Source organism: Leptidea sinapis, chromosome 8 (genome assembly GCF_905404315.1).
Source record: "Leptidea sinapis chromosome 8, ilLepSina1.1, whole genome shotgun sequence".
In the NCBI taxonomy this organism is placed as follows: Eukaryota; Metazoa; Arthropoda; class Insecta; order Lepidoptera; family Pieridae; genus Leptidea; species Leptidea sinapis.
In genome coordinates this window covers 1,345,173-1,357,718 of record NC_066272.1, presented here as the reverse complement: position 1 = coordinate 1,357,718, position 12,546 = coordinate 1,345,173, and the positions used below count along the sequence as shown (strand labels likewise).

The following is a 12,546-nucleotide window of genomic DNA, read 5'->3' as shown; positions in this document are numbered from 1 at the left end:
AACTGTTAGGCGAGCTCTGTTTTCGTTGGACGTCAAGAAGTCAAGCGATGGCATTTCTCCAATCGTGCTTAGAACGTGTGCCCCTGAGTTGACGCCGGTGCTAACGCGTTTATTCCGGCACTCTTATTCCAAAGGCGTAGTCCCTGACTCATGGAAGTCAGCCCTTGTCCATCCGATCCAAAAAAAAGGAGACAGTTCGGATCCGGCAAACTACAGGCCTATTGCTTTTACCTCCCTGCTCTCCAAACTGATGGAGAGCATAATTAGCCGTCAGCTCTTGGTATACCTAGAGGGTCACCAGGTGATCAACGACCGACAATACGGGTTTCGCCATGGTCGGTCGGCAGGTGATCTTCTGGTATACTTAACACATAGATGGGCTGCAGCTATTGAAAGCAAGGGGTAAGGCCTGGCAGTTAGCCTGGATATAGCGAAGGCCTTTGATCGTGTATGGCACAAGGCGCTCCTCTCAAAACTTCCATCATTTGGGCTTCCCGAGAGCTTGTGCAAGTAGACCTCCAGCTTCCTCACTGGGCGCAGCTTACAGGTCGTTGTTGACGGATATTGCTCGAGCCCGAAGCCCGTGAATGCTGGTATGCCCCAAGGCTGTGTGCTGTCTCCCAAGCTGTTTCTTCTGTATATCAATGATATATTGGACACCTCCAACATTCATTGCTATGCAGACGACAGCACCGGTGAAGCCGTATACATGGGCCATGTAGGTCTCTCTCGGGAAATCGTCGACCAGTGCCGGAAGAAACTTGTGTCTTCTATCGAGTCCTCTTTTGAGAAGGTCGCGGAATGGGGAAAATTGAACCTTGTCCAATTTAACCCCCAGAAGACTGAAGTTTGCGCGTTTACCACTAAAAAAACCTCGTTTGTCGTAACACCGCTCTTCGACAACACTTCCCTTAAAGCCTCGCCTAGTATCGGAATACTGGGTCTCGAAATATCGAGCGATTGCCAATTTCGTGGTCATCTGGAAGGCAAAGCCAAATTGGCTACAAAGAAAGTGGGCGTCATTAATAGAGCACGGCAATACTTCAAGCCAGCCCACATTCTAGCGCTGTACAAAGCGCAGGTCCGGCCACACATGGAATATTGCTGTCATCTCTGGTTTGGCGCAGCCCAGTATCAGCTCGATCCAATTGACCGCGTGCAACGCAGAGCAGCTCGAATTGTCGGGGACCCAGTGCTCTGTGAACGGCTGGATTACTTGGCATTGCGTAGAGACGTCGCTTCATTGTGTGTCTTCTACCGCATTTATCACGGGAAGTGTTCCGAAGAGCTGTTTAACCTGATTCCTGCCGCCGAATTCCACCTTTGCACGACACGCCACAAGTTAGGATATCATCCTCACCATCTGGATGTGTTATATCATCCTCTACAGTGCGGTTTTCAAGGAGCTTTCATCCACGTACTACAAAGCTGTGGAATGAGCTTCCTTGTGCGGTGTTACCGGGACGATACGACATGGATACCTTCAAAAAAAGCGCATACACCTTCCTTAAAGGCCGGCAACGGTCCTGTGATTCCTCTGGTGTTGCAAGAGATTGTGGGCGGCGGTGATCACTTAACAACAGGTGACCCGTTAGCTGGTTTGTCCTCCTATACCATAAAAAAATCACGCTATCAGGCCAGACTTGTCCGGGTTATTACCACACTCGCACAGAATAACGGCGTGAAGTAGCGGCCCAGTGCCGCTATACTTCGCATGGGTTAGTGTCGAGGACCGGTGGCCATTCCTACCCCCCCCCCCCCCATTCCCCAACAAAGATTATGAAAGCGGTCCTAAAAGAGATAGTACCCTAGCATTTTCGCTAGGGCTGCCCCTCGTATTCTGGGGAGGCACAGTACCACACATACCTAAGGACAAACAGGGCAGCAACACCACGGCGCCCCGCTCCACGCTTAATGTGGACTTTTGTAACATCAGGGGAATTCACTCCAATTTAAACGCCGTCCCCCACCACCTTGAGACGGCGCAGCCGGCCTTGTGTTTCCTTACGGAGACGCAGATATCTCGACCTAGCGATACGTCATATTTAACGTACCCCGGGTACAAAATTGAGCATAATTTTTTGCCTCATGCCGAGATATGTGTGTACGTTAGGGAGGATATCTGCTGTCGCCGTCTCGGCAATTTCGAGGGTAGGGACCTATCCACTCTCTGGCTCAGCGTAGATTTAGAGGACCGCGTCCGCATCTATGCGTGCATCAGGTCCCATAGCGGTAACGCAGAAACCGATCATCTCTTGGGCTGTGTTCAAGCGTCGTTCAATTGACAACGTGCTTGCACAGATCCCCTCCGCTGAAATCGTTGTCTTGGGTGATTTCAACGAGCACAATGCCGAATGGCTTGGATCACGTACCACAGACTACGCAGTACGATCTGCAGCGTATGGTCTGTCCCAATTGGTTGAGTCACCAACGCGGCCCCCGGATGTGGATAGCCACATGCCGTCCTTATTTGGCACTACAAGTCAGCAGATTGGGATGCGTTCCTTTTTTGCATCCTACCCTTGGGGCAAGGTTTGTTTCCCTTCGGATGATCCTAGTGCCTGCGCCGTTGCAGAAGCCGATGTGATACTGCAGGGCATGGATATTTTTATACCAAGCTCTGTAGTACCACTGGGTGGCAGATCACAGCCCTGGTTCGATGCGTCAGTTAAAGCAGCATCTGACTGCAAAAAACACACGTGTCGAACTTAAGTTGCGGCGCTGTGCTCAAAGGATCCGAAGTGCAACGTTCTTAAGAGGAAATATAACCATGCCTCCAGATACTTTAAGCCGCAAATCGCCGCAAAAAAAAAGGAGACAGTTCGGATCCGGCAAACTACAGGCCTATTGTTATTACCTCCCTACTCACCAAAATTATGGAGAGCATAATTAGCCGCCAGCTCTTGGTATACCTAGAAGGTCACCAGTTGATCAACGACCGACAGTACGGCTTTCGCCATAGTCGGTCGGCAGGAAAAAACAGTCTTGTGTACATTTTAAAAATAGAGTTTTCACTACATGACAAATTCGACCTTCAGGAGTACGATGGCATACTTAACTCTATTTTGACCAAAGTGTGGTTTGAGTCCTTTATGCTTAACTACGTCCAACTGGTCTACCTTTTGCGCCACCCACACGTTTTTATATGTACTGATGTTTATACTAAGATAAATTTTTCATGCCTAAATATCTTTCGGTTCAGTTGAATATTTACGTCTCTTAATGGGCGATATATTTGGATTTGTAATAGGATTTAAAAAAACGTACAAATGTAAAATACATGCGAAATTTAAAAGAATTTTTAACAAGTTTTGATTAGCAAAGGCTACTATTATAGTCCTATGGTTTCGAAAGATGACCACGAATAGTCGTAATCTTTAGCTGCTAAAAGACGAGATTTGTTAAATATAACTTAAGAACCTATCAGCCAGGCTAGTTTGTTACATTATGGCGGTGGAGATATCTCCTCAAAGTACAGCAGGTAAATTTTTAAAGTAAAACTTTTATCATATCGCACTAATTTCGCAGTTTGGCCGCGCCTTTCCGTCATTAACTGAATTTCAAGCGAAATGCTACTACTATTATGTTGCAAAATATAAATTTTATTAATTATCTTCAATGTATTTCAAAATTTATATTATTAGTATTGCATTTACTACCATATTTATATAGAAACCATTATTGCATCACCTCAAACTCTGTCCGTTGAAGTTTCACTTCTACTATGTGTCCCAGCACAATTTTTAAAAAATTGCTATTGACAAAACAACATTTTAAAAAATTAATTGGAATTTGATGCAATAGCCTTGTTTTAAAATGTTCTAAATACTGAACATTGTAACTGTGCTCTGATACCAATATTCAACATTCTAATACTAATTATAAGTAACAAAATGTTAGAAAATATTCAAAAACCAAATTAAGAAATAAGAACATAGACATTTACTACATATCACTTTATTAATTATTATTAAGCATATAAAAATAAGTATGAGAACATAATACTATAACATGCTACTAACATCAAAACCTTGCAAATATTTAATAAAATATTTTTTATTATCTAAACACCTTTGACATTTAGGCTTTTATCTAATAGGTTGTTGTTTATTGTTCGTGTATCAAGAACTAAATAACACAGGTTTTGCTTTTGTATTTCTACTGTTACATAATTGGATGTAATACCAGAAAAACGAACACAAAATTGGTCACATGATTCATATTAACGGACTTATAAAAAATGGCAGCCCTACTGTAACTCTTTAAATGACACCATGAGCCTGACCCACATGTATGGAATACACTAATATTTAATAAACTTTAAGCCCGAATTCCTTAAAATGTGATGTTTGTGGCTTGGAGCATTTTTCAGGAACAACATCCAATTATAATAATGTTATACAATGTAAGCACTCATGACAATAGTAAAGATTTTCCTTAACAATAAGTAAGTAGAAGGCAACAATATTATATGATTAGAACAGTGCAGTTATTTATACAATGAAAAACATCTTATTATGACATTTCAAAATGGTATTATAATGAAAAATAAAATGTAATAAACATTAATTATTCACTATATTTTTTTAAACTAATACAGTTCTACAATACATCATTAGGTTTTAAATATTATGTTAGCAGAAGGGAAAATTTAAGCAGTTTTATTCAATTGCAAGACAGATGTATAATTTCATATTCTATCAAATGTTTTAAGTAACATAATTTAAACAAAATTTACCAACAAGAATGTCGAGTTTCCTGTGCTCATTCTGTGGCATAAATTTACAAACAGGTAGTAGTTTTTGACTTTGAATAAGAGATTTTATATCCAAATTTGATTAAAAATATTTAAATTTGAATATTAACAAATAATTATGCAACTACAGTGATAATAATAAATCACAATATTTTACATCAATATAAGCTCAGTGCTTCTATCTATAATAATAAACAAAATAAAATCTCAAATATTTAAATATAAAATTAACCCTCCTGTCCAAAATCTTCCATAAATTTCTTCAATTTAATCATATCTTCATCATTAACTGTCGGTTTTGATGTTGCAAGTGATCTCAGCATGTCAGACATAACAACGGGTGGCTCCCCCAATTTGTCACTTGGTACGTCCATCCATGTCATTTCCATTGCTCCAGGATCACCAGGAGAACATGGTGTCAACAAATCATTCACAATAACATTTGGATCAGTTGGACTCGGACCAGATATTTTCTTGAAGTGTGTAGCAGATTGAACTTTACGAACAGGCTGCATCAGTGCATCTCTTACCACAATACTAATATCAGCCCCGGAGTATCCCTCAGTTTTTGATGCTAAAACCTTTAAATCATTTTCACTAAGCATATGCCTAGTATTTCCCAAATGCAACTTAAACATATCCAACCTAGCATGTTCTTCTGGCAATGCTATGTATATACGCTTTTCAAAACGCCTCCTTATAGCTGCATCTAATACCCATGGAATATTTGTAGCTCCAAGAACAAGTATACCGTCCATATCATTACCAACTCCCTGCATTTGAACAAGAAACTCAGTTTTTATCCTTCGAGCTGATTCAGACTCATTATCAGAACGAGATGAACAAAGTGAATCAATTTCATCAATAAATATAATGCTGGGCTTATGCTGTCTTGCAAGGTCAAACAAATTTCTCACCAGTTTCTCAGACTCACCAAGCCATTTAGACACAAGATCTGATGATGAGACTGAAAAGAATGTAGAATTATTTGCCTCAGTTGCAACAGCTTTGGCTAAATATGATTTACCAGTACCAGGAGGTCCAAATAGCAGAATTCCCTTCCATGGAATTCTCTTTCCTGTAAATAAGTGTGGGAATTTTATGGGTAAAATAACTGCTTCTTTGAGAGCTTCCTTGGCTGCTTCAAGGCCGGCCACATCACTCCATTTCACATGAGGTTTTTCAACAACAATGGCACCTTCAAGCTTACCCTGCAACTTTTTCTTTTCTGGATCATCAGAGTCACTATCACTGTCACTCTTTTTCTCATCACTCTTTGAATTTGACTCGCCAGCTTTGACAGGTTTCTTCTTTGTATCTTTTTTCAAATATTCCTTTAATTTTTCTGCTCTATCTAAGTACTGTAAACATTTTGCTCTTATGCTCTCTTTTGCTCGCTCTCCTTGAGCCTCATATTTGACTGCATGCAAAAAATATTCAACTCCATGCTCATACAATCTCAATGCTTCCTCATAGTTCTTATTTTTATCCTCTTCTGTGGCTTTAGTTACAAGATCAATGGCCTTCTGTAGTGTGTTGGATGAAGTCATTCTTGTCCTTCATATATCTCCTGCAAAGAATGAATGATAATAAAAACCAACTAACAAACACATTTCATAATTTTAAAGAATAAACATTTATTAAATGAGTTCGACGTCACTTTTCTGTAGAGATAAAAACTACTTAGTCAAAGATAAAAAAAATGTATTTAAAACTAAGGAATTTTATAACATAACTCGTAAGAAAACGTTAATCAACAAATATTATATGGTAGATTCGTAATATAGATAATCACCACTACAAATAGAAGCGTACTAACCATTCAAAGCAAAAGGGTCGTCGTAGTTCTATTTGACTACTCTTATTAAATCAACGAGGCTGATTAGCTTTAATAATGAGCTCAAGAAACACGAAACATTACATTTATTTAATAATTTTACAAGAGAAGCTTAGCTTACTCACAAAATATGACGTAAAAGTCCAAAGAAAAACAATGATGGCTGAACTGACATTGACATTCGACAGAGCACATATGTATATATAAATATGTATGTATATATAAATATATTTAGCTAGCCGTTCCCCCGCTTCGCTGGGCGAATTTTAAAAGAAAAAAATTAAATTTTATTCATAATTTTCATTTTTTTGAATTTTATAAAAGTAAAACCGCGATAAAAAATTAAGGAACGTTGGAATTCAAAAAATAAGCCAGTAGCCACAAACCATCTCGGATAAACTTCGTATCGAATGGTGGTAGTTTCATGTCGATACGATTAGTGGTTTAGGAGTGATTGAGCCTCAAACAAAGACCAATATATAACTAGCTGACCCGGCAGACTTCATACTGCCTCAATCGATAAATAAACTTAAAACCTTAAGCCTTTGTATAAAATAAACTTAAAACAAACTTTTATTAAAACAAATAAAAAAAAAGCTCGATACGAATGAAATTTTGTTATTATTTTCGATTAATTACACATGATGTTGCTTACTTACAAAACAGAGTTTTCCTGAAATACTGTCTATTTATAAAATTTCAATTTGATATTGACAGACACACAGTTATGATACAGTCTGTTAATAAATTTAAAGCTTTTTGATAAACTATATGTTTTGTTTTGTGGTGTGGTTAGCTTCAGAAATTTTATTTTTTGACAAAACTTATCCATCTATTTATAGTCAAATGTCACTTAATATTGTTTGCGTTCAGAAATTAAATTTATCACAAAATTTAACATTTATCAATCTACATAAAAATAATTTGATAGATAGTTAACAACTGTAGTTAATCTACTAAAGTTACCTAAAATTAAATTTATTTTTTAACTCTTGAGAAAGTTGATTTCTGACCGACGGGGGACACATCAACGGAAAAACAAAATTGTTGTTTCTATTTAAATCCGAGCATTTTCATATTTACTCACCTTTTAAACCTTCTCTGGACTTCCACAAATAATTCAAGACCAAAATTAGACATATAGGTCCAGCCGTTCTCGAGTTTTAGCGAGACTATCGAACAGCAATTCATTTATATATATATATATATATAAATGAATTGAATAATGATAGCGAAACAGTATCTGGAATAGTAGAATTGGATGAAAGTGACGAACCAGCGTGATATTAGAAATTTAACTTTTAACTGAAGTAAATAAATAAAATTAATACAAAAATACGAGAAACTATTTAGTTTTGTTTTATTTCCATAAAAATCAAATGACAACTACAAGCTACTACCTAAACATTATGTAATAATATACATGCATAAGTTTATTAAATATTTTTCGTACGAGAAAGTAAAATGGAAGTGTTACGCTGATGACAAAGTTATTGTTTTCCACTGACTCTCTAGGGGTAACGTTTACGACTATGTCGAGCAAGGTATGTCACTGGTATCATACTGGCTGAAACAGAATATTCTAACTTTAAATACTTCTAAAACTAGATTTCAATGCTTTTATAAGACTTCCGCTTCATCACCAAGCCAACAGCAGAATCTTAAAATTCACAGTACAAATTGTACTAGACGTCCAGCTCAAAATTGCACTTAAGACCACACAAAAAGAGTTAGAGTTAGCCCAAGGAAATAGAGAAAATTTAAAAAGATAAATTGGTTATTAATTCGCAAACGAAACTTATTAATAATTATATATCTTTAGACCATTTTACGGAAATACTACTTTAATTAAGGTGCAGTTAAACCCGTAGTGTGAAGACGAGGAAAAAAACATTTTCCATCCATAGTCATTCGTTATCTAAACTATCGAGAATGTCGAGATCATGAGAATAGGACGACGAGGAAAAAAAATTACTCGTAGTCACACTGGTGTGACCACGAGTCGGGAATCAAGGCTAAAGAGCTTCTATCAAAATATTTAATACACCTATCCTATGGAAACTGAAAATTCCTAAAAAATACACATACTTATACACAATTCACACACTTTCACCTACGTATACACACAATTAATAGATACTTGTATAGTTATTTCTTTTAGGTAATCAGCTTGTCACTAGCCGCTTGTATATTTATTTTCTGTTAATTCTACTATTTCCCCCACGAGACAGGCAACGCCTAGTGTGGGGGTCTGTATAAAATGTTAATTTATACATGTAAAGTGCGAAATAAATGATTTTTTTGTAAAATAACTTTTTTGCACATTTTACTGTTCAAACGACATTTGAGCCAGGTGTCCGCCCGAGGTGTAACCTACATCAAGATTTTTTTTGCCCATACACCTAACGGGGACTTCCTTGTAATCGAGTGATGATGAAAATGATTATATCATATACAAACGACGAACAAACGATTTCTTTATAAAAAAAAATAGTAAAAACTTATTCAGCCACCAGGTTCAAGGAGCTAATAGGTCAGAGAATCTGCTCTGAAATAATAATTAACAATTAATTTAAAACACACATATTTAATTTTATTTTTAATTTATTACCTAGGTACGTCTGTATATTGTACAGTTTCGACAATGAAACGTTCGTAGGTTCTTTAAATTCGCTATTAAGCGGGCTACACGACTGACAGCCAACCTTAATACTGCTTTTCAATAATTTCAATAATAATTTTATAACAGAAACGAAACCTAACAAGGGTTCATATTTGGGCGAAGGCAAGTTCGATACGCCTGTTTTTTGTAGTCAGATGCTGCTTTAACTGACGCATTGAACCAGAGCTGTAATCTGCCACCGATCGGTACTACAGAGCTTGGTATAAAAATATCCATGCCCTGTAGTATCACATCGGCTACTGCAACGGCGCAGGCACTGGGATAATCCGAATGGAAACAAATCTGCTGACATGTAGTGCCAAACGCGGCGGATAGCTGGTGGTCGGCGATGTGGGCGTTGGATAGGCACTACACTCCTGACCAGGCAATGGTGGGACGTTCCGAAAGGAGCGTCAACAGAGACCTGGTAACTATCGGGATGTGTAGTCAGCAGAAGATCTAATAAGGACGGCATGTGGCTGTCCACATCCGGGTGCCGCGTTGGCGACTCAACTAATTTCGACAGACCATACGCCAATGCAAAATTATGCAGAGATCGCCCTGCGTAGTCTGTGGTACGTGACCCAAGCCATTCGGCATTGCGCCTGTTAAAATATCGCCCAAGACTACGATTTCAGTGGAAGGGATCTGTGCAAGCAGGTCGTCAATTGCCGCTTGAACGCAGCCCATGAGATGATGTTTCTGCGTTACCACTATGGGACCTAAGAAAATTTATTGAATTAGGCGTTACTTTGCGAAAATCCATAATTATACAAATGATTTAGGTTTTCTTTAGTGTTAATTCCGCCAATATTTGTTTTTAAAACAATTCGACACATGTTTCGCCTCTACACGAGGCATCCTCAGGACGTGTTGTCTCGCCAAAATCTGGCACGAGAAATATTGGCGGAATTAACACTAAAGAAAACCTAAATCATTTGTATAACTATGGGACCTGTAGACACACATAAATGCGGATGTGGTCCTCAAAATCTACATGGAGCCAGAGAGTACACAGGTCCCTACCCTCAAAATTGCCGAGACGGAGACAGCAGATATCCTCCCTAACATACACATACCCTGGCATATGGCAAAAAAATATGCTGAATGTTGTACCCAGGGTACTTTAAATATGATGTATCACTAGGTCGATATATCTGTGTCTCCGTAAAGAAACACAAGGCTGGCTGCACCTTCTCAAGGTGGCGGTAGACAGTGTTTAAATTGCAGTGGATTCCCCTGATATTGCAAAAATCCACATTAAGCATGGAGCACATATGGTACACAAGACTGTTAACATGTTAAATTACAAACTAAGATTATGGTGTATTTAAAATGAATATTGTGTGTAAAATTATTAAATATTTTTTAATAATAAATCATAATAATTATAGAAATGTTTAAATTGGAAATTTAAGAAATCATTAAAAATACATCAGTTTTCACAACTTATTTTATAGTATTCCATATTGGCAACTATGAACAAAAAGAAAATCAAGATGTATATATTGTACTCCCAGATGAAATATATAATTCGTTTTGTATCTTTTGATTGCAGATTCATTAGGACTCTCCGCTAAAATAAATTAATTGGTATTTTCAAATTAAGCCAAAAGATTAAACTAAGCATCTGTGCTACATTTATAAATTCTATGTGCTGATTACGAATTTACATTGCCCACCCAACGGCCCCATTCTATTAGTGATGGCTATAATTTTGAACAATAATGACAATATTAAAGACAATCATTTAATGTAGATTTGTATAATTTAAACATTCCAAAGTATTTCTTAACTTCTTCTTTGGGATATGGTTTAAGTGCTAAGCAGGTTGGAATATTTTCTGGTTGTTCAATCCATAGCTTATGATCAATTGAATTTTCTTTTAATTTATCTGTTACTTTCTTGAGTGAATCTTCATTAGGTACCTAAAACACAAATGAAGGGTAAAATAAATTTTAATTGTAATTCATCATCTTTATATGTATATTTCTTGTGTGCGTATGTCACTGAACTCCTCCTAGACGGCTGGACCGATTTTGATGAAATTTTTTGTGTGAGTTCAAGGGGATTCGAGGATGGTTTAGATTTACAATTGAACTACCTCCTAAACGGCTAGACCGATTTTGATGATATTTTTGTGTGTTCCAGTGAATTTGAGATTGGCGTGTGACTTCAGGTAGATTCGAGAATGGTTTAGATTCACAATTAAACTACCTCCGAAACGGCTGGACCGATTTTGATGATTTTTTTGTTTGTTTCAGTGAATTTGAGATGGGTTTAGATTCTTAATTCCGTCCATATATAATTCTCCTGCTCATGTGTATGTTAGTGAAATCCTCATAACGGCTGGACCGATTTTTCAGATTTAAGACGTGTGTACAGGACAACGTCTGTTGGGTCCACTAGTAAATATATAAACAGTACAAATGAATAATGAAATTGGGTTAAATTTACTAACCTCTAAAACAACTTTATGCATATTATCCAAATTATTTAAATATTCTATAGTATTCTTATCATCTTTAAATATGTGGAGCACTGCTGTAGATGCATGACAGGCCTGAGCAACCAGCGCACCAATTGACCACCCCAAGTCTTTCATTAAGTCGCTTCTCAGTAAAATATACTGTACAGACAAACCCGACATTTTTGTTACTTTAAGAATTTGTAGTAAGTGTACTAAGTTGAAATACTTTGTTTTAAATTTTAAACCACAGTAATAACTAGTACCTATTTACTATTTACAATATTATCGTGGAATATTGACACTATATTATAATATTCTTATCTTAAGTACAGTCAAAAAAGTAGAGATGGCGATCTCAAATCGATTAATCGAAGGATCGATTCGGACCAAATAAAATCTCGGACTTAAAATCGATATGTTTTTCTGATTCGATTCAGTTAATCGATATTTTACCCTTGAAAATCGACTTTCGATTTTTTCTGTTTTGGTAAAAAATCATTTGTTAGCTGCTGCGACATTTTTAGATCCTAGATTTATAAAAATACATTTTGCTGACCAAGTAGCCTGTTCTCGAGCAATAATTAGAATCAATACTTCAATTTTAGATATTCAATCACAGTAACAACTTCCACAAAATAATAGTGAAGAATTCGGCGCAATAGAAGGGACTGATTTAGAAAAAAGAATTTGAGATTTTCATAAGTTGCTTGTCAAAAAGCAACTCTCTACATGTAATACACTTGCACTGGAAAGTCAAGGCTCAAACGAAGAGTTTAAACACTATTTATTAACAAAAAAACTCTATTTATCACCATGTTCAC

The 12,546-nt window shown here is 37.1% G+C and overlaps 2 protein-coding genes across 2 annotated transcripts; both read right to left on the bottom strand.

Annotated features, from left to right (window-relative positions):
* Positions 1–3,941: 3,941 nt before the first annotated feature.
* Positions 3,942–6,744, bottom strand: LOC126965635 (vacuolar protein sorting-associated protein 4). The gene is made up of 2 exons (XM_050809306.1): positions 6,576–6,744; positions 3,942–6,326 (listed from the first exon to the last, which is right to left on the bottom strand). Exon 2 carries the CDS (start codon positions 6,304–6,306, stop codon positions 4,984–4,986), a length of 1,323 nt encoding a protein of 440 aa, XP_050665263.1. The 5' UTR covers positions 6,307–6,326; positions 6,576–6,744; the 3' UTR covers positions 3,942–4,983.
* A 4,239-nt stretch (positions 6,745–10,983) lies between these two features.
* On the bottom strand, positions 10,984–12,080 carry LOC126965642 (putative peptidyl-tRNA hydrolase PTRHD1). The gene is made up of 2 exons (XM_050809316.1): positions 11,717–12,080; positions 10,984–11,183 (listed from the first exon to the last, which is right to left on the bottom strand). The coding sequence occupies exons 1-2, from the start codon at positions 11,903–11,905 to the stop codon at positions 10,992–10,994; spliced, it is 381 nt and encodes a 126-aa protein (XP_050665273.1). The 5' UTR covers positions 11,906–12,080; the 3' UTR covers positions 10,984–10,991.
* Positions 12,081–12,546: the final 466 nt, after the last annotated feature.

What these genes read in the sequence shown, in the direction of transcription:
- LOC126965635 (XM_050809306.1), bottom strand. Translation starts at nt 6,306, where the DNA reads ATGACTTCATCCAACACACTACAGAAGGCCATTGATCTTGTAACTAAA.
- LOC126965642 (XM_050809316.1), bottom strand. Translation starts at nt 11,905, where the DNA reads ATGTCGGGTTTGTCTGTACAGTATATTTTACTGAGAAGCGACTTAATG. An exon ending in TGCATAAAGTTGTTTTAGAG is followed by an intron (nt 11,184 to 11,716) that starts GTTAGTAAATTT and finishes TTTGTGTTTTAG; the next exon opens with GTACCTAATGAAGATTCACT.